Source organism: Dama dama, chromosome 12 (assembly GCF_033118175.1).
Source record: "Dama dama isolate Ldn47 chromosome 12, ASM3311817v1, whole genome shotgun sequence".
NCBI classification, from domain to species: Eukaryota; Metazoa; Chordata; class Mammalia; order Artiodactyla; family Cervidae; genus Dama; species Dama dama.
In genome coordinates, this window is record NC_083692.1 from 54,799,220 (window position 1) to 54,826,669 (window position 27,450).

The following is a 27,450-nucleotide window of genomic DNA, read 5'->3' on the forward strand; positions in this document are numbered from 1 at the left end:
GAAATTGCTGGGTCATATGATAGTTCTATGTTTATATTTTGAGGAATCTTCATAAAATTTTTCATATAGGGCTGCACCAATTTTTATTTCCAGCAAAAGTTGCATAAGGATTCACTTTCTTCTACATCTTTGCCCATACTTGTTACTTCATTTTAATAATAAACTTTCTGACAGATGTGAGGTGATAGATATTTCACTGTGGTTTGGATTTGCATTTCCCTGATAATTATGTGAAGCATCTTTGCATGTGCCTGTTAGCCATCTGTGTTCCTTTTTCAGAAAAATGTCCATTTAGATAGTCTGCCCATTTTTAAAATGATGGTTTGGGGAGGTTTTTTTGGGCTATTGAGTTATATAAGTTTGAGTTCTAGTTCTGTTTATCAAATATATGATTTGCAAATATTTTCTCCCTTTCAGTAGATTGCCTTTTCATTTTGTTGGTGGTTTCCTTTACTGTGCAGAAGCTTTTTAGTTTTTTATATATATATATATGTATATATATACACACATATATATGTATATCAATATGTAAACAAGTTCCACTTGTTTATTTTTGCTTTGTTGCTTGTTCTTTTAGTGTCAGATCCATTGCCAAGACCTCTGTCAAGGAAGTGACCAGCTGTATTTTCTTCTGGGAGTTTTATGGTTTCAGGTCTTACATTTAACTCAGTTTGAGTTAATTTTTGTGTATGGTGAATCGTAGTGATCCAGTTTGATTTTTTTTGCATATGGCTGTTCAGTTTTTTCAACACCATTTAATGAATACACTGTTCTTCCCCCATTGTATATTCTAGGCTCCTTTGTCATAAATTAATTGATCAGATATGAATGGGTTCATTTCTGAGCTCTCTAATTCCATCTTCATATCTGTTTTTATGCCTTTACCATACTGTTTTGATTACTGTTGCTTTGTGATTAGTTTGAAATCAAAAAGCATAATGCCCCCAGTTTTGTTCTTTCTCAAGATTGCTTTAGCTATTTGGATCTTTTATGGTTCCATACAAATTTTAGAACTGTTCATTTTCTGTGAAAAATGCAATTTTAATGTTGACAAGAATTATGTTGAATTGTATATTGGTTTTGGTGGTATGGATATTTTAACAATATTCTTCTAATCCATGAGCACAAAATATCTTTTCATTTATTTGTGCCTTTTTCAATTTCTTTGACTTCTTATAGTTTTCAGTATACAAGTCTTTCTCCTCTTTGGTTAAATTTATTCCTGAGTATTCTATTCTTTTTGATGCAGTTATAAATGGGATTGATTTCCTAATTTCTCTTTCTGATAGTTCATTGTTAGTATATAGACACACAATAGGTTTTTTGTTTATTGATTTTGTATCCTGCAAGTTTGCTGAATTCATTTATTCTAAAAGTTTTGTGTTTTTTTAATGGAGTCATCAGGGTTTTTTATATAGAATATCATGTCATCTGCAAATAGTGACAGTTTTACTCTTGCTTTCCAATTTGAATGCCCTTTTTTTTTTTTCTTCTTGTCTTATTGCTCTGGCTAGGACTTCTACTATTGTATTGAATTAAACTGATGAGGTTGGCCATCCTTGTCTTGTTCCTGATCTTAGAAGAAAAGCATTTAGCTTTTCACCTTTGAATATAATGTTAACTATTGGCTTGTTGTATGTGGCCTTTATTATATTGAGATATGTTCTCTCTATATACACTTTGTTGAGAGTTTTTATCATAAATGGCTGTTGAATTTTGTCAAATGCTTTTTCTGCATTTATTGAGATGACTTATTTCATTTTTACCCTTTGTTTTGTAATTGTGGTGTATCACATTGATATCTGGATGTTGAACCAATCTTGCAACCCTGGAATAATTCCCACTTGATCATGGTGTGTGATACTTTTATTATTTTGTTGAATTTGGTTTCTTGATATTTTGTGGAGGATTTTTGCTCTGTGTTCATCAGGGATATTGGCCTATAATTGTCTTTTTTTGTGGTATTTTGCCTGGTTTTGGTGTCAGAGTAATGTTGGCCTTGTAAAGTGAGTTTGGAAGAGTTTCCTCTTCTATTTTTTGTGTTCTTTGTGATTTTTTTTTTTTTTTTAGTTTGAACTTTTGGGTTATATTTTCTCCATCTTCCACACCCACTGACTTTCCCACTCTGCCCTCAGGTATCCTTGGTGCTGTCCGCTCTCCAGGCTGGGAACAAGGGAACCCAGGCATGTATCACAGCTGCCACTGCCGTATCCGGGATCATCGCCGACCTGGACACCACCATCATGTTTGCGACTGCAGGGACCCTGAATGCAGAGAACAATGAGACATTTGCAGACCACAGGTATGGGAGTGACAGCCATCCTGAGGGCTCCTGGACAGGGAGAAGTTCAGTGTGGCCTGATGGACTTCGGAGATGCTACCCAACATCCAGAAATATGGTTATGCATTTTTATTTCAAAAGGATGTTCAAGTGGCGGAAATGGACCACGTAATCAAAATAGGTGCCTTTCTCAACTGCAAACATAATTGTGTTCCAGCTTTGCCTTTCACAACCTACATCCAGCCTACTCCAACAGAGGATAACTTTTTTGCCTTTTTTTTTTTTTTCCCTAAGCTAAAAAGCTATGCCCTTGATTTTTTCACTAACCTTATTGGGACTGGGAGTGACCCGGGCAGGCATTTAGCTCCCACCTAAATGGAGAGTGAAGCTCCAAGCCTGCTGTCTCTCCCAGGCTGGCTCTTCAGACTCTGCTTCAGAGGCAGGTGCTAGGGTCTCCATTTGCTGCTGGGTATGTCCCCCCATGTCCTTGCAACATGTCCAGCACCTTTCTTCCTCTCTCCATAGCCCCAAGACTGGGCAGGGGAGGTGATTCCCAGTGCCCTGTCACCCCTTCCAAAACCCAGCCCCCTGGGCTCTGATGTCCAGGTCCCCTTGCCCATGTGTCCTCACAGCTCCCTGTCGCTGCGACGTATTTTTAGGAATAGTAGGAACCACAAGGAGGAAGCTACGGGACCGGGGAAGGGGACCAAGCTGGTAGCCCTGAATCTGTAATTGAAGTTTTACTATTAATTGACTGGGAACTCTGAGCTGACTTTCCTCTCTTCTATCCTAATTCTCTTACATGGGAGATGAGAGCCTCCTATTACAAGAGGAGAACTGGATCATCTCTCTTTAATAAAAGCCCTTAGGAGGGTTTCTTTTCTTCCTAACTGGGCTTCCCAGGTGGTGCTAAAGAATCCGCCTGCCAATGCAGGGGACACAAGAGATGTGGGTTCAATCCCTGGGTCAGGAAGATCCCCTGGAGTAGGAAATGGCAATCCACTCCACTATTCTTGCCTGAAAAATCCCATGGACAGAGGAACCTGGCAGGCTACAGTCCCTGGGGTCACAAAGAGTCAGACATGACTGAGTACACACACACACACACACACAGGGTTTCTTTTCTTCCTGACTATCAGTGACCAAGGTCTACCCTTTGTCTTCCCCCTTCCCCTGCCCCCCTCCGCCCTTCTCAGGGAGAACATTCTGAAGACAGCCAAGGCCTTGGTGGAAGACACGAAATTGCTGGTGTCGGGGGCTGCGTCCACTCCAGACAAGCTGGCCCAGGCAGCCCAGTCGTCTGCAGCCACCATCACCCAGCTCGCCGAGGTGGTCAAACTGGGGGCCGCCAGCCTGGGCTCTGACGACCCTGAGACCCAGGTGGGCATGTCGTCAGGCCTTGTGTTCCCACAGACTCTATACACAGGTCTTAGAAGAAGCTGAAGGCAAAATAGGAACTTGGGGAATACACAGTATGTGTGTAGGTGCATCTGTGGTTTAGGGACTGGTAGGAAGCAGTTATCCAGGCAGAATAGTGGCATGGACTGTGGTACGGCTGTGGCGATGGATACAAGCCCACAGATTGGAGAGGAATCTGTAAGGAGGTCTCTGCCAGGCTTGGAAAATGATTGGTCACATTGAGCGTTTGGAGATAACGGCAAGGGAGCTGGCCAGGACAACCGTGTGTTTCAGGCTACTACATCAGTGAATGGACAGTGGCTCCCAGTACCCAGCCGAGGCTCCTTGGATGGAGGGCTGACCTGGGTATAGATGCAGATGCATTCAGATTGCAGTGTGTTTTGAATTAGAAGTTCCAGAGAGACACTCAGGTGGAAACAAGTGAATAGGCTTGAGCTGGCTCAGGTTTGAGAGCGTGGATGCAGGGCTTGTTCGCCAATAAACAGTGACCACAACCAGAGAGGAGAATGAGGAGACGGAGTCAAGGCAAAGCTGAGGAATCCATCATTTGGACCATCTTCAGGAAAAAAAAAAAAAAAAAAGATGCCTAAGGAGACTGGGAAGTGGCAACAGCTGGTGGGAAGATGATGTTAACAGGAAGGAGTGCTTCATCCCTCCAGAGATGTGGCCAAGGAGGCAAGAAAGAAGATGTGAGAGCCAGCCCCAGGGCCATGGATAGCAGTGGTCACCCAGTCAGGGCTGTTAGTGAGGAGTGGCCAGATGAGGGTGAAGGTAGGAGGCAGTATGTATAGATGCCCCATTTGAGAAATTTGACTCTGAAGGGGAGGAGAGAGAGGAACTGGGGGGCAGTGATGGTCTCCAGGCTCTGTGATTCTCTGCTTTGGATTCAGCCACTTCTCTGATGTTACCTGCCAGGTCCTCAGCCTCCAGCCTAGATCATCAACTCCTCAAGGACAGGAACCATGGTTTATTGATCTTTGAAACAAACACACAGCTTCCGCACATCATGGATGCCCAACAGAGTAGTTGAGCTCTTGCTGAACTAACAGCCAACCATGGCCATCATTGATGGATTCTTCCCATTCCTGACTACATAATTTAAACATCCCTCTGTTGTTTCACCCTCCAGCACCATCAAATGGTCAACACTTCAGTTTCCACTGCTTAAACTACACTCAGTTAACAAGGCTGTTAGGCCCATTTGGACATCCCTGGAGACAAAGCGTCCCTCCGTCCTATGCCAGAGTTGTCATGACAGCTACTGTGCTGATGAATACAAGACCACCAGCTCTGTTCCCGCACAGCTGTGACCCCTCCCTTCCTGATATCTTCCAGCAGAGCAGAGCCCCTTGAAGGAAACATTCCATGTGTTGGCTTTTTACTCCTTGTGCTGGCTTTCTCTTTGATAATATCAGAGCCCAGATTGACTGCCCTGTGGAATTCAAAGCATTCACAGAAGTCTCTGCTTGGGCATTGTTCTTACCCGCATGGAGGAAGGAAAAGCTAGAAAATGCATGAGTGCAGTTGGAACCCGAGCCTGGCTCAACCTGGAATGAATCAGCTGGGAGGATTTAGACCTTTGGATTTAAATCCAAATGTATCGAATTGCTTAGTCTTAGTCTCCCAAATGATCCAGAAGTCCCAGAGCCCAGCTTCTTTTGAGACCACCAGTGCAAGAAGTCCCCCTGAAAGGTACACCCACTTGCTCCTGGTCACTGTCCAGTGACTGAGAGGGGACAGTGTGTGCCATGTGTCAGCAGCATACCTGCCCGCTCCGCCTCTCCCCTGTGGCCCCCACCACAGCCCCTCCTCAGGAGCCCCGTCACAACCCAGCCTGCCCTGTGGTTTTAGAGGCTGGCAGAGGTTTGTGCAGTCTGGGTGAGAAGCCACGAGATGAAGAGGGTGGGAGGCTGGGAGTCACGGCGTGGCTGTGCTTGCAGTGTCTGGGACGCTAGTGTTTCTAAGATGTTTTCACATTTGTTATCTGGTTCATCCTGCCGGCAGGGTGGTGGGGGGTGGTGGGGAGCGGCTAGCACTACTGACCTCATTTGCAGATAAGGAGCCAGGGCCACAGGAGCCCAATACAGTGTGGAAGTGAAGACCGTGTCCTTGGCATCACACTGGCCAGAGTCTGAATCCCAACCTGACCCTTCCCAGTCTCTTCAAGTATGGATGCAGTCATTGTAGTTCCCACTCGAAAAGGGAGTGATGAGAGTTAAATAAGATCGTGTGCGTTGTACTTGGCTTGGCACCTGGAATACTGCCCTCTGTGCAGGGAAGCCGTTGCTGTAAGAAGTAGGAGTTGTTATTATAGCTATTGGACCCAGAAAATGTAGTTGTAATACCCAGCATCGTGGAATTCCTAAGGACGCCTGGTACTTGAGATTCCAAGTGTAACACCCAGAAGAAGTGGTCTGTTGTCTGTTCAGTTAGAAGAGTGAAGCCGCTGTGTTCCATCTAGTGTTATGTGGGTTCACACCTGTATATCCACTCATTCCCTGAGTATTTGCTGAGTGCCCACCACACGCCAGGCCTTATTCTGAGTGCAAAATACAACAAAAGTCTAGGCCAGCCCTCCTGGAGCTTCCATCCCAGTTGAGGAAGGCAGATGGTATACAATGAAATAATTCCACATTACTTTATTGCTATTATATTACAGCTAAGTGCATTAAATAAGGCAGGGCAAGCTGAGGGCATTCCGGTGAGGATGGGCTTGTGGCACAAGTGGTCAGATAGGGTCTCTGAGGACGTGACGTTTGATCTGAGACCTGGAGGATGAAAAAAGCTGAGGTCCAGGCAGAGAAGGGAACAAAGCAGAAGCCCTGAGATCAGAGTGGGGGAGGATTTCCAATGGGGAAAAAAGGTAGACCTACATGCCTGTAACATGGCAAGTGAGTCAGGATCCCACCTGGGGAGCAGGCGGGCTGCCATGGGAGCCTTGTAGGCCAGGCCGGGGGGGAGGCGGGGGGCGTGCATTTTGTTCTCCGTGGTTTTGGTGACCAGTTCTGGGTACAGGTGAGTGGTGTTGCCTCTCAGGGTGTCTGCCTAGCTGCCTTCATCCTTTCACAGGCAGCTTTTCAGCAGAGCTGTCGGCCAGGACATGTTTCTGAACTTGCGAAATAGACTGTACCTGGGTTCTGCGCTCCGGCTCAGCATCTGCCTCCCTCAGGGAGCTTCCTCAAGTGTGGATTCTGGATTTCCACCCGGACTCCTACACCGGAGACTCCAAGGGCAGGCTCTGGAGACTCTCCTGTGCTGCGGGCGGGGCAGCTGTGGATGCTGAGCCCTGCCTCCCCGGCCCCCCCCCCCGCCCCGCCCCGCTCTTGTGCTGTGTGATCTTGGTGTAGCTGCTCACGTGGGGTGCATGCTCTCTTTCAGGTAGTGTTGATCAATGCCATCAAAGACGTGGCCAAGGCCCTCTCAGATCTCATCGGTGCTACCAAGGGTGCTGCCAGCAAGCCTGCCGACGACCCCTCCATGTACCAGCTCAAGGGGGCTGCCAAGGTAGAGTGGAGCCCCAGCCGGGCGCAGGTGTGCCAGGGGTGCTCCAGTGAGAGACAGAGATGACACGCCAGGTTTTGGAGGGGGCCGTGTGCATCTGGGTTCCTTCCTCACTTAGAGGCGTGGGCACTCGTGCCATTAGATCTGCACTAAGAGGGGTGGGACCTCAGCGCACTCTTTCCTCTTGGCCTGTCTTCCCATGCAGGTGATGGTGACCAATGTCACCTCCCTCCTCAAGACCGTGAAGGCAGTGGAGGACGAGGCCACCCGGGGCACACGGGCACTAGAGGCCACCATCGAGTACATGAAGCAGGAGCTTACGGTAAGGAGCCACCAGCCACCTCCCTAGGGCCCTGTGTCCAACAGCCGACCCCAGCACAACTTCTCTGAGATTTCACTTGGAGTGCCTGAGCTAGGGGGGCCCACTCACCTGCCTCCTGGTAGCCTTGTGCCATGGAGAACCTATGTGATACTGGCTTCGGAGTGTGACTAGGGTTAGTTTGCAATTGTAATTAAATGAATTAATGTATGACTTGGGACCATTCAGGTTTAAATCCACTAAAATTGCAGCATAAAACGAAAGCACTGCAGAAGAGCCTTGGCAAAGGGAAAACTCACTGTGGCCCTTTGCCTTGAGTTTATGCTTTTTTAAAAATTTTACTTATTTTATTATTCATTTTTGGTTGCAGTGGGTCTTCATTGATGCATGCAGGCTTTCTCTAGTTGCGGGAAACAGGCTGTTTGTTTGTTGTGGTGCACAGGCTTCTCACTGTGGTGGTTTTTCTTGTTGTAAAGCATGGGCACTAGGGTGCACAGATTTCAGCAGTTGCAGCTCACAGCCTAGAGCACGTAGGCTTCAGTAGTTGTGGCACATGGGCTTAGTTGTTCCACGGCATGTGGAATCTTGCTGGACCAGGGATCAAACCTGTGTCCCTTCCCTTGGCAGGTAGATTCTTATTCACTGAGACACCAGGGAAGTCCTCGCCTTGAGGGGCCACATGTGGCCCCTCCTGATTCCTGTGGCCATCAACAACAGCTCACCCTGCTGCACACAGATGGATGTGGGAGTCTGAGCTCACTGTTCGGAAAACCCAGACGGTTTTACTGGGGGCACTTCCCTTTAACGTCAGGCTGCCTTCCAGGTGAGGCGTCTGATCTCAGAGACGCCGACCCTGTGTTCACTGTCGCCCAGTTCCACTGTCTTAGAGCGAGGGTGTCCTGGGCTTACTGCGACCGTATCCAGTTCTTTTGACTCCATGGTGGCTGTGTATTGCCTTGAGGATTGCCTCATCCTAATCCCCCGAAACAAATATGCTGAAAATGAGTAGCTTCAAACTGAGATTCCTCTTTTTTTATTTATTTTTACAAATGCTATTTATTTTCATTATTTTATATGTACCTTTATTCTTAATAGGCCAAATGACTACACACAGACAGCTTTAGGACATTTTTCAAAGACTCTCAGATAAATAAAACTTAAATGCAGAGGCAACATAGGCCATCATGTGAGGTTCCTTTTTAATAGCAGATCTGCTCACAGGTTCAGCTTCTCTTTCGGAAGGAGGAGTCTTCAGAGAGTCACCTGCAAAGGCCACAAGTGCCTGAGGGTCAGCAGTGTGTTAAGTTGCCTCAGTCATGTCAATTCTTGCAACCCTACAGATTATAGCCCTCAAGGCTCCCCTGTCCGTGGAACTCTTCAGGCAAGAATACTGAAGTGGGTTGCCATTTCCTTCTCCAGGGGGTCTTCATGACCCTGGGATCGAACCCATGTCTCTTACGTCTCCTGCATTGGCAGGCGAGTTCTTTACCACTAGTGCCATCTGGGAAGCAGTAGAGATGAGCGGTCCTGTCGGGTTTTAGTGGTGGAGGCCTGGGTTCTCGTGTCCTGTGTTTAATGACTCCAACCTTGACTGCCATTGTGCTCAGTTCTCACACAAAGAAGAAACTAAAAACCACAGGTGATATCCTTAAGACTGCTGCCTGGCACTCGCCTGCCTACATGGGCTGGGAGTTTTTTGTTTTTTGTTTTTTTTAATTTTATTTTTTGGCCATACCACATGGCATGTGGGATCTTAGTTCCCACATGAGGGATGGAACCCTCACCCCCTGCATTGGAAGCTCAATTTCTTAACCACTGGATCACTAGGGAAGTCCCTGGGCTGGGGTTTCTTATTAAAAGTCTAGAGATACATTCTGACCAGTGTGAGTGGGCCAAACAGTAGCAATGGAAGAGATTTGTAATTCCTGGGATATTACACATGGTCAGCCTAGTATACCATGTAGAATTGACCTATATCAAAAAAAAAAAAAAAAAAGAATTGGCCCAGACAATGCATATCCATGAACATAGGTTCCCAACGGAGCATGAACCCCAAGGCCCATGTTAGCATGGAGGACTCTGTCCATCCTCATTACGCTGCAGCATTCAGGGTTGGTCCTGGGCAGTCAGACTGCTGCTGTTCATTTTTAGGGGGTTAGTGGTGTTCAACACTGATGGGCACATGACAGGGATGTCAGCTGGGTCCTCCCTTGTGAATCGTGGCTCAAACATGGCTGCCTAGGGCTGAAGACTTTGGGAGATGGTGAAGGACAGGGAAGGCTGGTGTGCTATAGCCCATGGGGTTGCAAAGAGTCGGACACAACTTAGCGACTGAACAACAAGGACTGAAGACAGAGCAGCCCCACCAGGTTCAGGAGTCCTCGTATGCAGGGACCCCTCACTCATGGTAGAACCATGGCAGATGCGCTGGAAGCAGAAATGGTTGGCTTGACTGGCAGGTGGAATTTTAAAGTGAGATACTCACTTACCGTGGCTAATGTATTTCAGCTTCTCTAAAGGTGTATGGATGTTTTTAAATAATTCAAAATGTCGCCATGCCAGGCTCAACATGAACACCTCCACACAATTAGGCAGTTATATTTGTAAGACAGGCTAAGAATAGAAGAAATGGAATGCTTCATTTTTCCCCAGCCTCACACTGTCTTTAAGAGAGAGAGCTGAGTCCAGAGTGATTCATCCAGGTCCGTCTTGTTCTGGAACCAGCATCAGGGCTGTGGAGCTTCTGGGGATCACTGAGGTATCAGCAAGAATGGGCCAGAAGATCTGGGAAGCTGCACAGTCCACCCCACCCCACCACCCCAGGGGTGGAGTTAATGCACATAGAGTGTCAGTTTCCACAGGCAAACATGTTAACACTGTAGATGATTCTCCCGCCCCATGTTCTCCCCCCAGGAATGCTGAAGACTGGTGTGTGGGGCTTATCCACGCTGGAATTTTGAAAGCAAGAAGGATGTTACTGTACTCCAGTTACATTTCTGATTTCCTGACATCTGACCAGTTTCCTCCCATGGCTGGCTTGATTTTCAGACACTGCTACAGCCAGTAGGGGAGGCATATGTTATTTCTGTCCTTCCCTTTTTAACTTTTTTCAGCTCTTCCATTTCTAACTTCCAGGTATTCCAGTCAAAAGAGGTACCTGAAAAGACATCATCACCTGAGGAATCCATCAGGATGACCAAAGGCATCACCATGGCAACGGCCAAAGCTGTGGCCGCTGGGAACTCTTGTCGACAGGAGGATGTGATAGCCACTGCCAATCTGAGCCGGAAGGCCGTGTCGGACATGTTGACGGCCTGCAAGGTAAAGGCCTCGGCATTGATTGGGGTGGGTAGGGTGGTGCTCTGCCGTGGCTGAACTGTTGCAGTCAGTCTGGAGAGGGGGCAGGACTGGCCATGTGTAGGAGTGAGCAGCTCGGTACCCTGGCCTTTGTGATAGAGTGCACGCTGGTGGCAGGTGTGCCCATCAGCCAAGGGAGGTGGCTCTCTGGAGGTAGTTTTGTATTTAAGAGGGCGTGGACTTGGTCTGCTGACTTACCCTCCCACTTCGTCTCTCAGTTCTTCCTAAACAGGTGGGATACCTTCTTGCAGGGGCTGTACTAGGGGCTGTTCTGGCAGGAGTGGAGCAGGACTGTGAGGTTTTGTCCCAGGCCCTCCAAAACTGCACCCCTCATCAGCCTGCACCCTTACCTGAGTCCTCGATCAGCCCTTCTGCGCCAGGAAGGGTGTTGCCATAATTGGGTGAGGGAGTGAGTTAGAGGAACCAAAGAGCACCAGGCATCTTGGGGAAGCTCTTCCGACCCTTAGGGAGACAGCAGGGGCGGCTGCCCTGCGCTGGTGCTCTTGGAGGGAGCTGGGGAGACCTGAGCTTTATGACCTTCACTTTATTTTACATCTGTTAAGCCAGGGAGCCATAAGAGGTCCCCTACCTCCCACTGAGCCTGCAGTGGGGCTCACCCCACCCCAGTCCTGCACCCTTCTGGAACCCTGACTTCTCCCCATGATGGATCAGTGACACCTCACCCCCACCCCACCCCCACCACCCTGGTCAGCAGATGGAGATGAACCACAGAAGGGGAAGAGCAGCTGTTGCACCTTGGGGTCCTTGGGAACAGGCCCTTCTCTGTGGTGATGTGAGTTGTGGGGAGAGCTGGTGCAGGGTCAGATGATGGCCTCTCAGGTTCCTCGCAGGGGTAGGATGGGCTGGTGTCCCTGGGCAGAGGCAGGGCGAGGCAGTCAGGCTGAAGGACTGAGTGTGGGAAACAGCACCACATTTCCTGGTCCCCAGGAGGTGGGGGAGGGGAGGGAGTGAGGGACAGGGGTAGGTGGGAGGAAAAGAGGGTGACAAGAGGATTGGGCCACTGTCACGAGTTCCGCGTGTGCTGGGCCAGGGAGTTTAGACTCTCCTCGGGCCCCAAGTATAGTTTTATTTTTTTATTTATTTATTTGCTTGTGTTGGATCTTAGTCGTGTCACGAGGGATCTTTCCTTGCAGCGCACGGACTCTAGTTGTGGCATGTGGGCTCCAGACAGCATGGGCTCAACAGCTGTGACATGAGGATGTAATTGCCCCTTGACATCTTGGCATGTGGGATCTTAGTTCCCTGACCAGGGATCAAGCCCACATCCCCTAAATTGCAAGGCAGATTCTTAACCACTGGACCACTGGGAAAGTCTCCCAAGTACAGTTTTGATGCACTCAATGGGATCTGCCCTGGCAGAAGTGATCATTCTGGTTTGGGTTATAACCTCCATCACAGCAGTATTTGCCAGCCAGATATGGCTAGTGAGCACCACCACAGTGCACATGCAGGGCACTCTGTAGCTTTGGAAGGGCAGGTGTGTATGTTCTGTCATTCGATCCTAGATGGGAAGGGTAAGGGAATTCTTCTAATTAGGAATTCTCCTAATTTGATTGGAGAGATGATGTGGCCTGACCAAAGTCACACTTACAATCAGAACCAGAACTGAGGTCAGACCTTCTGAGCTCTGGGCCAGTCTGTTTCTGCTCCTTGTGGCCTCCCAGTCACAGAGATCAAGGTTACCATGGTTGATGAACAACGGGTACCTCTGTCTCCGTGTTATAGATGTGAAATGGAAGACAGCTCCGATTTTCCTCCTATGTGTTCCCCTCTTCAGGGGAAGAGGTTAAGGATTAAAGTAGAGGTGCCATTGGCCTAGCCCTGACTCTTCATTGTGATCTCGCCCTGGATCAAGCCATCCTGATTTTGCAGGACTAAATAACAGCCATAGCTTCTCATGCCAACATCAGACTTGATGACAAGGGTCACTGCTGAGCCCGGAGACTCCTCTCAGGACAGAACTTACTGATGCTTACATTTCCTGTGGTCTCTGGTATCTCCCGTCCCTTGCAGAAAGGAAATGAGGCAGCTTGCCAGAAAGGGTGTGCAGTAAATATGTAAAAACCAGGAATGCCAGTTGGTGGGCCAAGAAGGAACAATTCTGTGCCAACCAGAGGGCTACATGGCCATATTTGAACACCACCTTTGGGGCTGAGCAGGGCAAAAACAAGTGTAGAAGGGCACATACTGACTCATCTTATCAGACATGGAGGATTACATTAATTGCTCCAATGGGGACATAGACTTCCCTACACCCCCAGTTAATTCCAGTGTGTATTTCTTTCTGAGTGTACTTTCATGTTCATATGTCTTTATCAGATACAACTTCATATCTCCAATTACAATTAATGTTACATGACTATTTCTTTGTTACTGTAAGTCATTATAACTGATTTCTTTAATAAGCACAAAATACATTGTTAATGAATATACTCTTTCCCCTACTATCAGCTATCTAGATTATCTGCACTTTCCTTAATCATCAACTTCAGTGGACATCTTTGGGCATCTTTGGGGTTTTTTTCTATACTTTGGATAATATCCTTAGGCAAAACTCCCAGAAGTAGAGTTAGTGGGTCAAATGGACTTTCCAGTTATTGCTAGGTTGCTTTCCCCAAGGGTTCTGCCAAGTTAGAGCCACCAGCAGTGATGACCAGCAGTGATCATCAGCACCCATGCAGCTCTCAAGGAGGGCCTTGTGCATTACCTACTACAGGAGCATCATAGTCCTTGTCTTCCCCCTTGAACCAGACCTGGTCTCTGTCCTCACACTTGGAGACACAGGGGAGCAAGGCTGATGAAAGTGTGGGAGAAGTTAAAGGCCTGGCCTGTTAGTCCTCAAATGAATAAAACCAGGCTCATAAATGATAGATGCTAGCCACTCAAATTGGGAGGGCAGGTGAGGAGAAGTCCCCAATCCTTGGGAAGAAGGATTCGACTGGAAGAAGCATGGAGACAGGTCACTCTTCCCCTTCTGCCTTGACCTTTTATCCTAATGCATGATTTGTGTTTGTCCTGACTTGTGATTTTTTTTGCAGTTTTCTATTTTTTGTATTCTTGTAAGCCCCTTTGAGTTCTTTCCAGAGTGAAGTTATAGCAGGAAAGGCTAAATGGGTAGGATTGCCAGACTGAGCAAAAAAAAAAAAAAACAGGGTGCCCCATACTTAGGCTAAAGGTTTTCATTGTTTATTCGAAATTCAAACGTCACTGGTGGCCCCGGGAATGGACGTGCCATGTGAAATGATATCTCTTGAGTAACTCAAGTCAGCAGGTCACAAATACAAAAAGAAGAGGGGCCAGATGCTGTGTTAACCATATGTTCTGGTTTGCTTATCTTGACATGTATAATGTGAGTTGAGTTATTTATGGCACCTCTGAGGGTGCTGGGGAGCTTGTTCTCTGAAGGTTCCCAGGAGCCAGTGGGCCCGGTCAGGAGACTGGCTATGTTTGCACTGTGGTCTGGTCACAGAGTGAGGAATTTCTTACCTTACAATAAGAGATGTGAGGGTCGGCATGATGAGAAAGAAAGAAAAAAGGGGCCAGATTCACTTGCTTTTGTCTGGCCCTGGGGCACTGGAAAAAGCAAGACACAAACTTGTCAGGGAACCTACAGTGGAAACAGGCAGGACATACGGGACCACCTGGCTGCCTGGCCCACTTGCCGCCTGGTTCTCCTGTCTTGAGATGACATTCCTTTCTTTCTCCAGCAAGCTTCCTTCCACCCCGACGTCAGTGAGGAGGTGCGCACCAGAGCCTTGCGGTACGGGACGGAGTGCACCCTCGGCTACCTGGACCTCCTGGAGCACGTCTTGGTGGTGAGGAGGGCGGTGGGCAGGGCCGGGACTGGGGAGGAGCCGAGCATCCTTTCCTTGGGAAAATCCCACTTAGAGCTTCATGCAAACTCCACTTACGAGGCTCGGACTAGATTGAGCCGAAAAGCTCAATCTCACATCGCACTGCTCCAACTCACAAGATACAGGTGTAGACTGGAGGGAGGTGCTATTTGAATCCAAAAGAACTGGGGAGGTTTGGAAGATAGCTTGTTCAGGAGTCATAAACACCCCAGGAGAGACCTGACAGTAGCTCCCCTCCCTTCGTTACTTTTGCTTCTTCCCAAACCCAAACAACAACAAAAAAAAGATCCATCACTTTCAGATATACAACACATGTACCTCAAAGACTGTCAAGCCTTTTGATTCTCTGGGCATTGAAATTTTTCTTTTTTCAAGCAACCTCATGAGGCTCACAGGGCAAAGGAAGGATCTAAGACTAAAAGATGTCTGGCCTCTTGGTTGAGGTCACCAGCTACTAATGACAGACCTGGGACCATGTCCTGCTTTTTATTCTCAGCTATCCCCATTCTAGCATTTCAGTGCCTTCTCTTTAAATTGCCCTCTGATGTTAAGCATTTTTGGTTTTCTAAGGGAGCCGTACTTATATTCTTCACCCAGGTAACTGTTGTTGTTTAGTCACTAAGTCATGTCCAACTCTTTGGAATCCCATGGACTGTAGCCCGCCAGACTCCTCTTTTCCATAGGATTTTCCAGGCAAGAATACTGGAGTGGGTTGCCATTTTCTTCTCCAGGAGATATTCCTGACCCAGAGATCAAACCCACATCTCCTGCATGGGCAGGCAGATTCTTTACCACTGAGCCACCAGTAACTGTGGTCGGTACAAAAGTGTATCTTTTGTTAGAGTGACCAGTCTGGGGTTCCTCACATTGGGCTCCCAAAGCCTGAATACTTGTGAGTAGAATACTTGTCAGTAGAACACTTGTGAGAGAATGAAGCCAGTAAGGCTTCCAAAAGGTATCTTTTTTTTTGATGAGACGATCTGTTCTGGACACATGGAATCTTGTTATGTCCAAACATTAGAAAGCATAATGGAAACACTCTTAAGCTAAGGTTTAGAACCCTCGAATTCAAATCCAGGCTCTGCCAAGAAACTAGCTGCACAACCGCCATCTATCTGGGCTTGAGTTTGTTCAGATGTTAGACAGGCAGCTTATTCAGGATTAAGTGAGACTGTGGGGAGGCCAGGGCACTGGCTGAGCTCACGTCTGCTACACACTTCATTGAAATACTTCTGGAACGTGTCCGTCCTGGCTGAGTGGAGATGTGGAGCTGCAGCAACAGTGCCCACCTTGCTTCCTAAGTGGGGGCTCTCCCCTGACCCCCTGTTTCTCCTTGTCTCTCCTATGCTTTGATTTCTGACTCAGTCGTTTAATAATTCGTTGTTCAGCTGCTGTGTCCTACTCTTTGTGACCCCATGGTTTGCAGCACGCCAGTCCTCTACTGTCTCCTGGAGTTTGCTCAGGCTCATGTCCATTGAGTCGGTGATGCCATCCAACCATTTCATCCTCTGCCGCCCCTTCTACTGCTGCCTTCAATCTTTCCCAGCATCAGGGTCTCTTCCAGTGAGTCGGCTCCTTGCATCAGGTGGCCAAATTATTGGAGCTTCAGCTTCATTATCAGTCCTTCTGATGAATATTCAGAGTTGATTTCCTTTAGGATTGACTGATTTGATCTCCTTGCTATCTAAGAGATTCTCAAGAGTCTTCTCCAGCACCACAATTCTGGCATCTTCCTATTACTCACAGGAGGGATCCTCACTTCACCTGTTTTCTCCAGGTCCGTTTCTTGGTTAATCCATATTTTTTCCCACTTCTGTGTCCGTATCTGTGTTGCACTGACAACTGACTCAGGGTTAGTAGGTCCAGGCCCCTGCACACCTTTGCTCGTGAACCATTTGACGAGAATGTTACTGCATTGAGGCCCACCTGCAGCGGCGTCTCTGCCAAATGCCTGAAGCTGCATGGAACAGATGCAGCAGCCTTCAAGGCAAACAGTGAAGATGTCGAGTTTCCTTCCCCCCTAGTCCAGGGTGAGTTCTGTCTGCATGAGGAAGGACAGGTGCCCGCACTTGTTTTGAGAAGTTTCTCCCAAGGGAGAAGGAAAAGGGAGCCCTCATAGGGTCCCCTCCTTGACCTCAAGCCACCTGTAGCCCCTCTCCCAGTATCTGGGAACCAGGTGCGGTATCCACCAAGGCGCCTCCTGTCTCCTCAGCTCCTCACCCTGCACGCCGTGTGTTAGTGACAGAAGACAAGGCCTCCTGGGGGTGGGGGCCAGGGGGAATGGTCGGCCTCTTTGCTCAAGAAGAAGCCCAGGATTCCAGGTCTCGGTGAACATGAGGGAAGACCTAGGAGCCGTTCCCAGGCCACACACTCAGAGACCCTAGCTTTATGGCCACTTAATGACTGTGTTGGACTTCCCAGGTGACGCTAGTGGTAAAGAACCCACCTGCCGATTCAGGAAACATAAGAGACTCATGTTCAGTCCCTGGGTCGGGAAGATCCCCTGGAGGAGGGCATGGCAACCCATGCAATACTCCTGCCTGGAGAATCCCATGGACAGAGAAGGCTGGAGGGCTATAGTCCATAGGGTTGCAAAGAGTCAGACACAACTAAAGCGACTTAGCATGGACACAATGACTGTCAGGCATCAGCCCTAGTGATAATCAGTCGGTTCTTCTGGAACAGGAAAGACACATTCCACAGGGAGACTCCACATCACCTGTGATTTAGGAGGTTTCATGTGAGGCCAGAGACTGGCAAGAGGGGAGCAACCACTCGCTTCTTTTCATGGACCCCACAAGCACCACTGCAGCTTACAACTGGATGTGCTTCCCTGCTGTTTTCTGTTATGAGTTCTTCCTGATATTTACTAAAGAAACAGGACTCTGAAACCTTGTTTTCAAACCTCATTGGGTTGATTGTGTGGTGGTCGATGTGTCTGTTAGAAGCCTGCCACCTGAATTTCTTTTTATTTTTCTATACAATTATTATCATTGTAACCCATAATTAAATAGAAGTATAAATGTCCTGTTTCCCTAAAGTTGTTTTGAGATTTATGGTATGAAAAACACTGGTGCTAAATTGAAATCACTAATAGGAAGAAAAGCTCGATGACATGAAAACTTTTATACAGCATACAGAATTGGTCTCATGTTTTGCAAGAAGGATGTTTTTGCCTTTTTATGGTGACAAGTGCTTATGATTCTAATGTCCAAGGAGATAAGAATGAAATCACATCAAATATTTGCTTTAAAAAATTAGCTCATGTATTTGTGTCTCTTTAGAGACTTGCACATATTCCATAAAGAATATTTTCCAGTAAAAATACAGGAAGGAAACATTCAGATTATGTTCATTATCATAAACATGAAAAATACCAGTTCCTAACAGAAAACGGTAAAACCTCTGTGACAGCGTTCCGTCCTCTAAGCTGCAGACAGTTGTAGTTTCCTTGGTCCTGCAGCTGAAAATAAGCTCACATTTCACCTCATGTGCCCTCGCTCCTTCTCCAAACAGATTTGAAAGAAATTTGAGCTAATACGATGCTAAGTATGAGGAAGATTGTTCCCCATGAGAGGCGTGCGTGCTTAGTTGCTCAGTCGTGTCCGACTCTGTGTGACCCCATGAACCACAGCCTGCCAGGCCCCTCTGTCCATTTCCCAGGCAAGAATACTGGAGTGGGTTGCCTTTCCTTCTCCAGGGGATCTTCCTGACCCAGGGGTCGAACCCACATCTATACTGCAGGCAGGTTCTTCACTACGTGAGGCACCAAGGAAGCCTCCACGTGAGAGGACCATGAGCCATAAGGCCGCTTAGGACAGAGCTGGTGGAGCCCCGACCCAAGAGGAAATGAGGAAATGGAAATGCACAGACATAGACACTAGTGTTCACTTCTGAGGGCGCTGAGACAGAGTCAGATAAAGAAAGCCAAATTGCAAATTTAGAGAAGACTTTGGATTTATTTGGAAACTACCTTTAGGGTAGAGGGAAAGAATACTAAGATAAGCTATTTGAGAGTGGTGAATAAAAAAGCAGTTAAAACTAGAGATTTACACACACACACACAACATACACCCACACACACACACACACACTCACACACACCATACACCCCCCCACACACACCATACACCCATACACACACACACACACACCATACACCCACACCCACACACCATACACCCACACACCATACACACACACACATCATACACCCATACACACACACACACTCACACACACCATAAACACACACACACACACCATACACACACACACTATACACCCACCCCCACACACACATACTCTCTCACACACACCATACACCCACACACACACACCATATACCCATACACACACACACACTCACACACAACATACACACACACACACACACACACACACTCACACACACCATACACCCCCACACACACACCATACACCCATACACACACACACACACACCATACACCCACACCCACACACCATACACCCACACACCATACACACACACACATCATACACCCATACACACACACACACTCACACACACCATAAACACACACACACACACCATACACACACACACTATACACCCACCCCCACACACACACACTCTCTCACACACACCATACACCCACACACACACACCATATACCCATACACACACACACACTCACACACAACATATACACACACACACACACTCACACAAACCATACACACACACACACTCACACTCACACAAACCATACACACACACACACACTCACACTCACACACACCATACACCCATACACACACACACACACACACTCACACACACCATACACCCACACACCCACACACTCACACACACACACCATATACCCATACACACACACACACACACTCACACACAACATATACCGACACACACACACTCACACACACCATACACACACACACACACTCACACACCATACACCCACAGCCACACACACACACACTCACACACACCATACACCCACACCCACACCATATACCCATACACACACACACACTCACACACAACATATACACACACACACACACTCACACAAACCATACACACACACACACACTCACACTCACACACACCATACACCCATACACACACACACACACACTCACACACACCATACACCCACACACCCACACACCCACACACACACACCATATACCCATACACACACACACACACTCACACACAACATATACCGACACACACACACTCACACACACCATACACCCATACACACACACACACACTCACACACCATACACCCACAGCCACACACACACACACTCACACACACCATACACCCACACCCACACCATATACCCATACACACACACACACTCACACACCATACACCCACCCCCACACACACACACTCTCTCACACACACCATACACCCACACACACACACCATATACCCATACACACACACACACTCACACACAACATATACACACACACACACTCACACAAACCATACACACACACACACACTCACACTCACACACACCATACACCCATACACACACACACACACACTCACACACACCATACACCCACACACCCACACACTCACACACACACACCATATACCCATACACACACACACACACACTCACACACACCATACACCCACACACACACCCACACCATATACCCATGCACACACACATACACACACTCACACTCACACACACCATACACCCACACCCACACCCACACCCACCATATACCCATTCACACATACACACACATACCCCATACTCCCCAGCCTGCCCTCCTCATCACTTGGAGAAAGTATCTGGCAATTTAGAAGAATAAACTGAGGTCCCTCTCAAGTGGTCATGTTCAGCTGTCTTCTTTAGGGGCTGTTTTTCTTAAATTTAGACACGTGAAAATGTGGGAGAAGGTATCCTGCTTTGGCTTGTTCCGTTCAAATATCCTAGAGTCAAGGATTCCTCACCTGTTATGGCTGGTTTGTATATTTTAGTTTTACTTTAGAAAAAAAATCTTAAAACACAGAAAACCATGTAAACATTTGTGTGTCTACCATCTATAATTAACAACTTTTAAATTAATATCTTGTCTTATTTGGTTCAGATTCTTATTTTGTTTAAAAAAAACTCTCGATAGTAATTAATTTTATATCCTTTACCAATACTATTCTATTTTTCTCTATTGAGGCACGAATAACTATCATGATTTCAGCTTTCTTAACCTTTTGTGGATTTGGGTCTCCCTGAATTAGCTAAAAACCCATTTCCTGCCATCTCCCTACCCTCATCAGAGAAACATCAGCTCATAAACACAAATGTCCTTTAAACTGTTAGGAGGATTCCCAGACACCCAGCTGGATCCTTTGGGAATTTAGAAACTCCAAATCGAGAACTCCTCCTTGGGGAATGTTTTGTTTGTTTGAGAATCTAGTTATCAGTCTACAAACAGAGGGATCTAATTTAGGCAGAGCCCTGTCCTTGCTGCCCCGGAAGCTACTTTATGCAGCTCTAGCTATGTCTGTTTGAGCAGTCTTGGCCTTCTGCATTTGCTGTTGGCTGGTCTGTCATGGAGGATTTCTGCTGCAGGATGAGAGACAGCCAGTTGGCCTCTGCGGCGACCACAGTTCAGTATTGCTGCTAACCCACAATATGAGCTCTTTGACAGGGTTAAAATTACCCTCACTTTCACTAGCAGCACTTTAATTTCTTCTATCTGTTGCCTGCTATTAGAAATCATGTTGACTTAATTGCAGAATAAAAATAGAACTCCTTTGCTCTGCCTTGTCTAAATAGGGTGCTTTGTTGTCAGGGCTGTTCCCTTCCTTAGAGCCAGAGTGTATACAGAAGTGGTTTCCTCTTTCCATCAAAGTTCTTTTAAAGACAGAAGTCTTTCACCACTCCACTTGGATGATTTAAGTGAATCTCCCTACCACACCCTTCACTTTTGTTTCAGCTTTATTGAGGCATAGCTAGCATACAATAAACACATATTTGAAGTTTACCGTTTGAGTGCTGATATTTGAATACATCTGTGAAAACATCACCACAATCAAAACAATGAGTATATCCATTACTCTTCAAAACTTCCAGGCAGCCACTGATCTGCATTTTGTTATTATAGATTTGCTTACACTTGCCAGACCTTTATATAAAGGTAATCATCTAGTGTGTACTCTTCTTTGTCTAGCTTCTTTCACTCAGCATCAGTATTTTTAATTCCATCCACATTCTTGTGTGCAGCAGTTATTTGACCCCTTTTATTGTTGCAAGGTGTTGTCTAATCTGTTTCCCTGCTGATGGATACTTGGGTTGTTTCCAGGTTTGATAGTTAAAAATAAAGCTGCTAAGAGCATCCTATATATGTCTTTCTGTCTATATGTTTTCATTATCTTGGATAAATATATTAAAGTGGAATATTTATATCATAGGATGGGTATATTTTTAACTTCCTAGGAAACTACTGAATTCTTTTGTAAAGTGGTTATTTCCACTAGCAGTGTATGAGAGTTCCCATTTCTCCATGTCTTTGTGAGCCCTTAGAATGGTCAGTCTTTTCAATTTTATCCATTCTAGTGGGCATGAGGTGATATCTTATTGTGGTTTCTTTTTTAGTGTTTATATATATTTGGCTGCACCAGGTCTTAGTTTGGGCATGTGAGATTTAGTTCCCTGACCAGGGATTGAACCCTGGCCCCCTGTACTGGGCGCATGGAGTCCCAGCCACTGGACCACCGGAAAAGTCTACTGTGGTTTTAATTTACAACATGGAGTATCTTTTATGTACCTGTTTGCCTTCTGTATATCTTCTCAGATGATCTCTGTTCAGATCTTTTGCCCTTTTTAATTGGGTTTTTGTCTGATTGAACTTTTAGAGTTCTTTATATTTTCTAGGCATGAGTTCTTTGTCACGTCAGTGGAAAACATGAATAGTCAATCAAAGAAAGAAATGGAAATTTTTATTTGAGTGAACCTGAGGATTATAACCTGGGAGACAGTCTCTCAGAGAGCTCTGAGAACTGTTTTGAAGAGATAAGTGAGAAGACGGGCATCAGGATATATGTGGTTTTAGCAAAGAGAGTACATACAATCAAGCACTTGTCTCGGGAGAAGCTTGCTGCTAGTCACTAGAAACAGACGTCTTAGTTAAAGGTTTTAGTGCTTTCAAAGTATAGGAAGATGTAAGAATTCGGGTTCATTTTTAAAATCTCCTGAAAATATCTAATTCTCTGAGGACCAGTTCAGTCAGTTTTCCTGGAGCGCAAAGGGCCTCATCCTTGCCCTGAGTTTCTTTCAGGATGTGCTGTAGGTCAGTAACTTAGTGGAGAATGACTTAATCCTTACAGGCCTGGATGGTGGGCAACATTATTTTACACTCCCTTCCCTTTCGGTTTGAATTGCAACCAGAGGTTGGAAGGCATTTTGTGACCAATTTGTTCCACTGCACTAGAAATGCTCATTCGCAGGTCAGGCCGGGATTTTGTTGATAGGCCACTTAGTGTGCTATTATAGGACCAGGCCCTGTTAAGAGTAACCAGAGGCCTCTGGACCGCCTGTCTTACTAGTCTGTTATGGGCCAGGACGCAGTTCCCTCTTGTTTCTTCTTCCCATATCATGAGTTACACTGTTAGAGTCATTGATGTCATGGCACTATATATTTGGTCAATCATTTCAATTCACCTAGTCACTATTAGTTTTATCTGAAGCTCAGTCACATATTTGGTAATGCAAGAAACAATAATCTTGTAAAATAGGCAGAATACAAGTAATTATTAATGCTGGTAGCATTAATAAGGTTGTAAGTATTTAAGCTGAGAACTTTCATTAGGCGTGGCCCAGTATCTCCTCAGATCGTCTAAACAGTATACTCTGCATCCATCTCTATCTTTAGGGGAAATGGTATATTGACCTTGTACGTAAAGTTCACCAAAGAAGTCTGCATGTACATGGTGTGAGTAGTGGGTCATTGTGATCCCTTACAGGATTGAGAAAGGAATTTTATCTTCTAAGGAGTTACATGGCGGCAACAGAAGAAGAAAAATTGATCTTTATGGTTGAGCAGCTGTTTCTGCTCTTGGGCAGATCTGTTAACGTAGAATGCAGATGCACAGTGCACACTCGAGGGGAACGAGGAGGCCAAAGGGAGTCTTCCCAAGGGATCTTCCCAACCGAGGGATTGAACTCAGGTCTACTGCATTGCAGGCAGATTCTTTATCATCTGAGCACCAAGGAAGTCCAACAGTGTCTGGCAGCGGGAGACAAATGTATACTTAAAAAGAAAAAAATGACAGCAATGCAGACCGAAAACAAAAAAGTGCAGATAGAACTTGAGTAAAAATGAAAGTGCAACTAAGATATCTCATATCTAAAATATGAAACATTTAGGAAGAACTGAATGTTTATTTGCAAGTGTGTGTTAGTCACTCAGTCATGTCCAACTTTGCGACCCCATGGACTGTAGCGTGCCAGGCTGTGACTCTGCGACCCCATGGACTGTAGTCTGCCAGGCTCCTCTGTCCATGGGGATTCTCCAGGCAAGAATATGGGAGTGGATTGCCATTTCCTTCTCCAGGGGATCTTCCTGACCCAGGGATCAAACCTGGGTCTCCTGCATTGCAGGCAGATTGTTCACCAAGGTTATCAAGTTATTTTTAGGATTATATCCCAGTGTGGGGGAAGAAAAATAATTTTCCCTCTGCTCTGAGTTCTTGCCTGAGATCGCATGTAGTAAGACAGATTAACCAGAGAACAACAAACAAAATTTTATTCACATGTGTACCCCATGGGTAAATGGAAGCTACCCAGGGGAAAAACGAGTAATTCGCAAACTGGCCTAAGCCACCCAATTGTATACTCAGTTCAGTTCAGTTCACTCACTCAGTCGTGCCCGACTCTTTGTGGCCCCATGAATCACAGCACGCCAGGCCTCCCTGCCCATCACTAACTCCTGGAGTCCACCCAAACCTGTGTTCATCAAGTCGATGATGCCATCCAACCATCTCATCCTCTGTCATCCCCTTCTCCTCCTGCACTCAGTCTTTCCCAGCATCAGGGTCTTTTCCAATGAGTCAGCTCTTCACATCAGGTACTGCCTTTAGGCAAAGAAAAAGAAAGGTATATATGGTGGGAAGAGGCTGGTTGGAGCAGGTGGTCAGGAAAAGCAGGGTTGATGAGGATTAAGATTGTTAGCAGATTTAAGTCAGAGTGTTTTTTCTTTTGTGACTGCACTGGGTCTTTGTTGCTTTGCATGGTCTTTGTCTAGTTGCTGCAAGTGGAGGCTACTCTTTATTGTGGCGCATGGGTTTCTCATTCTGGTGGCTTCTCTAGGGAATGCAGGCTCAGTAGTTGTGGCCGGTGAGCTCTAGAGCACAGGCTCAGTAGTTGTGGCCCATGGTTTTAGTTGCTCTGGGCATATAGGATCTTCCCAGAAGAGGGATCGAATCCATGTCCCCTGCGTTAGCAGGCAGATTCTTATCCATTACACCACTGGAAAGTCCAAGTCAGAGCCTTCTTCATTGATAGCATTCTCTTGTGATTTTGAGTCAGCTTTCTCTTCCTGGTACAGAGAAGGAGATACCCTTACAAATGGAGGTTTCTTTTATAAGTATATATTTCCCTTTCAAAGGGTAACTTCCCTGTTTTCAGAGCATCTCCTGTGTCTGATTTTTCTCAAAATAACCAACTGAAAGCAATCTGTATGCCAAAGAGGCATATTTTGGAGGGACAGACTTTACTACCAGCTTCCTCGCTTTCTTCTTTCATTTGCCTGCCTAGTTAATTCTCTTCTTGTTAACGACCTTATTGAGATATAATTGGCATATGACAAACTTTTCCAGTTAAGTCATACAATTCCTTGATCTTCACTGTATTTAAGAGTTGTACAACCATGGCCATAATGATAATTTTAGAACATTTTCTTCTCCCCAAAAAGAAACCTCATGCTCTTTAGCCCTCCTCATTCCCTTCAGCCCCACTCTTAGCCCAAGGCCAACACTGATCTTTTTTCTGCTTCTGTGGATTGCCTGTTCTGGTCATTGCATATAAACACAATCATACAGCATGTGGTCTTTTGTAACTGGCTTCTTTCATGTAACATAATGTTTTTAAGGTTCTAAGACAAACTTGCAGGTTCCTGCTTATTAAAGTTTTAAAGCATAATTTATGTGTTTTGTCCCCTATTTAAGAAACTAAGATCACTAAGGTTATTTTCCTGTATTCTACAGTTTTAATTCTTACAGTCAGGTTTATACTCCATTTCTAGTTCATGTATGCATATAGTGTGAGAAAAGGGTCAGGCTCATTTTCTTACCTATGGCTATCCAATTGTTCCAGCATCATTTGTTGAGACAATATTATCCTGTAATCAATCAGCCAACCAATATGGCCGACTGAATCTAGTTCTGGACTCTCTTCTGCTCTGTTGATCTGTATGTCTGTGTATAATATCATGTTGTCTTGGTCGCTACTACATCTTTATCATGAGTCTTGAAATCAGATATTATAAGGCTTCTAACTTTGTTCTTTTTCAAAATGGTTTAGCTGTTCTGGATCCTTTGCATTTTATATAAACTTAGAATCATCTTGGCAGTATCTTTAAAAAAAAAACTTGTTGGGATTTTGGCTAGGATCATGGAGATATCTGAGAACAATTGATACCTTAATAATCTTCTAATCAATGAATATATCTATCCATTTATGTGAGTCTTTAATATTTTCAACAATATAGTTTTTAGCATCCACATCTTGCACATTTGTTATCGAATTTAACAGGTATGTCATGATTTTTATGCTACTATAAATGGTATTGCTTTTTAAAAAATTTAATTCTCACTGCTAATATGTAGTAGCATATTGGCAGTGAAAATTTTTTTTACTCACTGGTAATATGTAGAAATATAATTGGTGTTTGTAGAGTGACCTTTTATCTTGTAACCTTGCTAATAAACTCATTTATTCTACCTTTTTTTCCTTTATTTTTTTTAATAAATGCCTTAGGAATTTCTACATAGACATTCATATTATTTGTAAACAAAGACAATTGTACTTCATTCATTTGTTCACTCATTCACAGGTTTGTACTGAGTTAATATATGCATGGTGACATGTGTAGGTAGGTCCTAGGGTGAGGAAATGAGAAAAGCAGAACAGCTGAACTCAGAACAGTAACAAATATAAAATTTAGAAGATTGCCAGAGGAAGGAGGGTAGGGATAGATGCCTGGGAGGTGATGTTCAAGAATCTTTGACTGATCAGTTCAAGGGTATAACATAATGTCTTCTATGCACTGGTACGTCTGGGACTGGTCAATGTGTAACCCTGTTAACTCTCCCAACCCCAGATTTTTCACCAAGTCTTCTCTTAAAATTCTCTTATAGTTTTTTGATTCGAAAGACATCTTTTCCAAACACATGAGAAAGAGTACAATTCCTGGCCATGTGAAAAGGGTATAGGACACCAAAAAGGGAATTTAACATTTCATGAATGTCTACTGTGTTCCAGGCATTGTGCAAGATACTTCTTGTGTGTGATTCCGTTTGATGTTTATCCCACTCCTAAGGAGTAAACATTATTCCTGTTTTACAGATAAGAAAACAGGTTCTGAGGGCGGTTAGTAATATGCCCATTGTCACAAACCAGGAGCAGGTGAAGCCAGGTTTGAACCACAG

At 45.6% G+C, this 27,450-nt stretch overlaps 1 protein-coding gene across 1 annotated transcript in view; it reads left to right on the top strand.

Annotated features, from left to right (window-relative positions):
- Positions 1 to 27,450, top strand: part of TLN2 (talin 2) — a 442,622-nt gene that overhangs the window by 391,125 nt on the left and 24,047 nt on the right. Inside the window, exons 47-52 of the mRNA XM_061157289.1 lie at positions 2,136 to 2,302; positions 3,478 to 3,661; positions 7,079 to 7,204; positions 7,407 to 7,523; positions 10,656 to 10,841; positions 14,606 to 14,713. Coding sequence (XP_061013272.1) covers positions 2,136 to 2,302; positions 3,478 to 3,661; positions 7,079 to 7,204; positions 7,407 to 7,523; positions 10,656 to 10,841; positions 14,606 to 14,713 — 888 coding nt within the window. The remainder of the gene's footprint in view (positions 1 to 2,135; positions 2,303 to 3,477; positions 3,662 to 7,078; positions 7,205 to 7,406; positions 7,524 to 10,655; positions 10,842 to 14,605; positions 14,714 to 27,450) is intronic.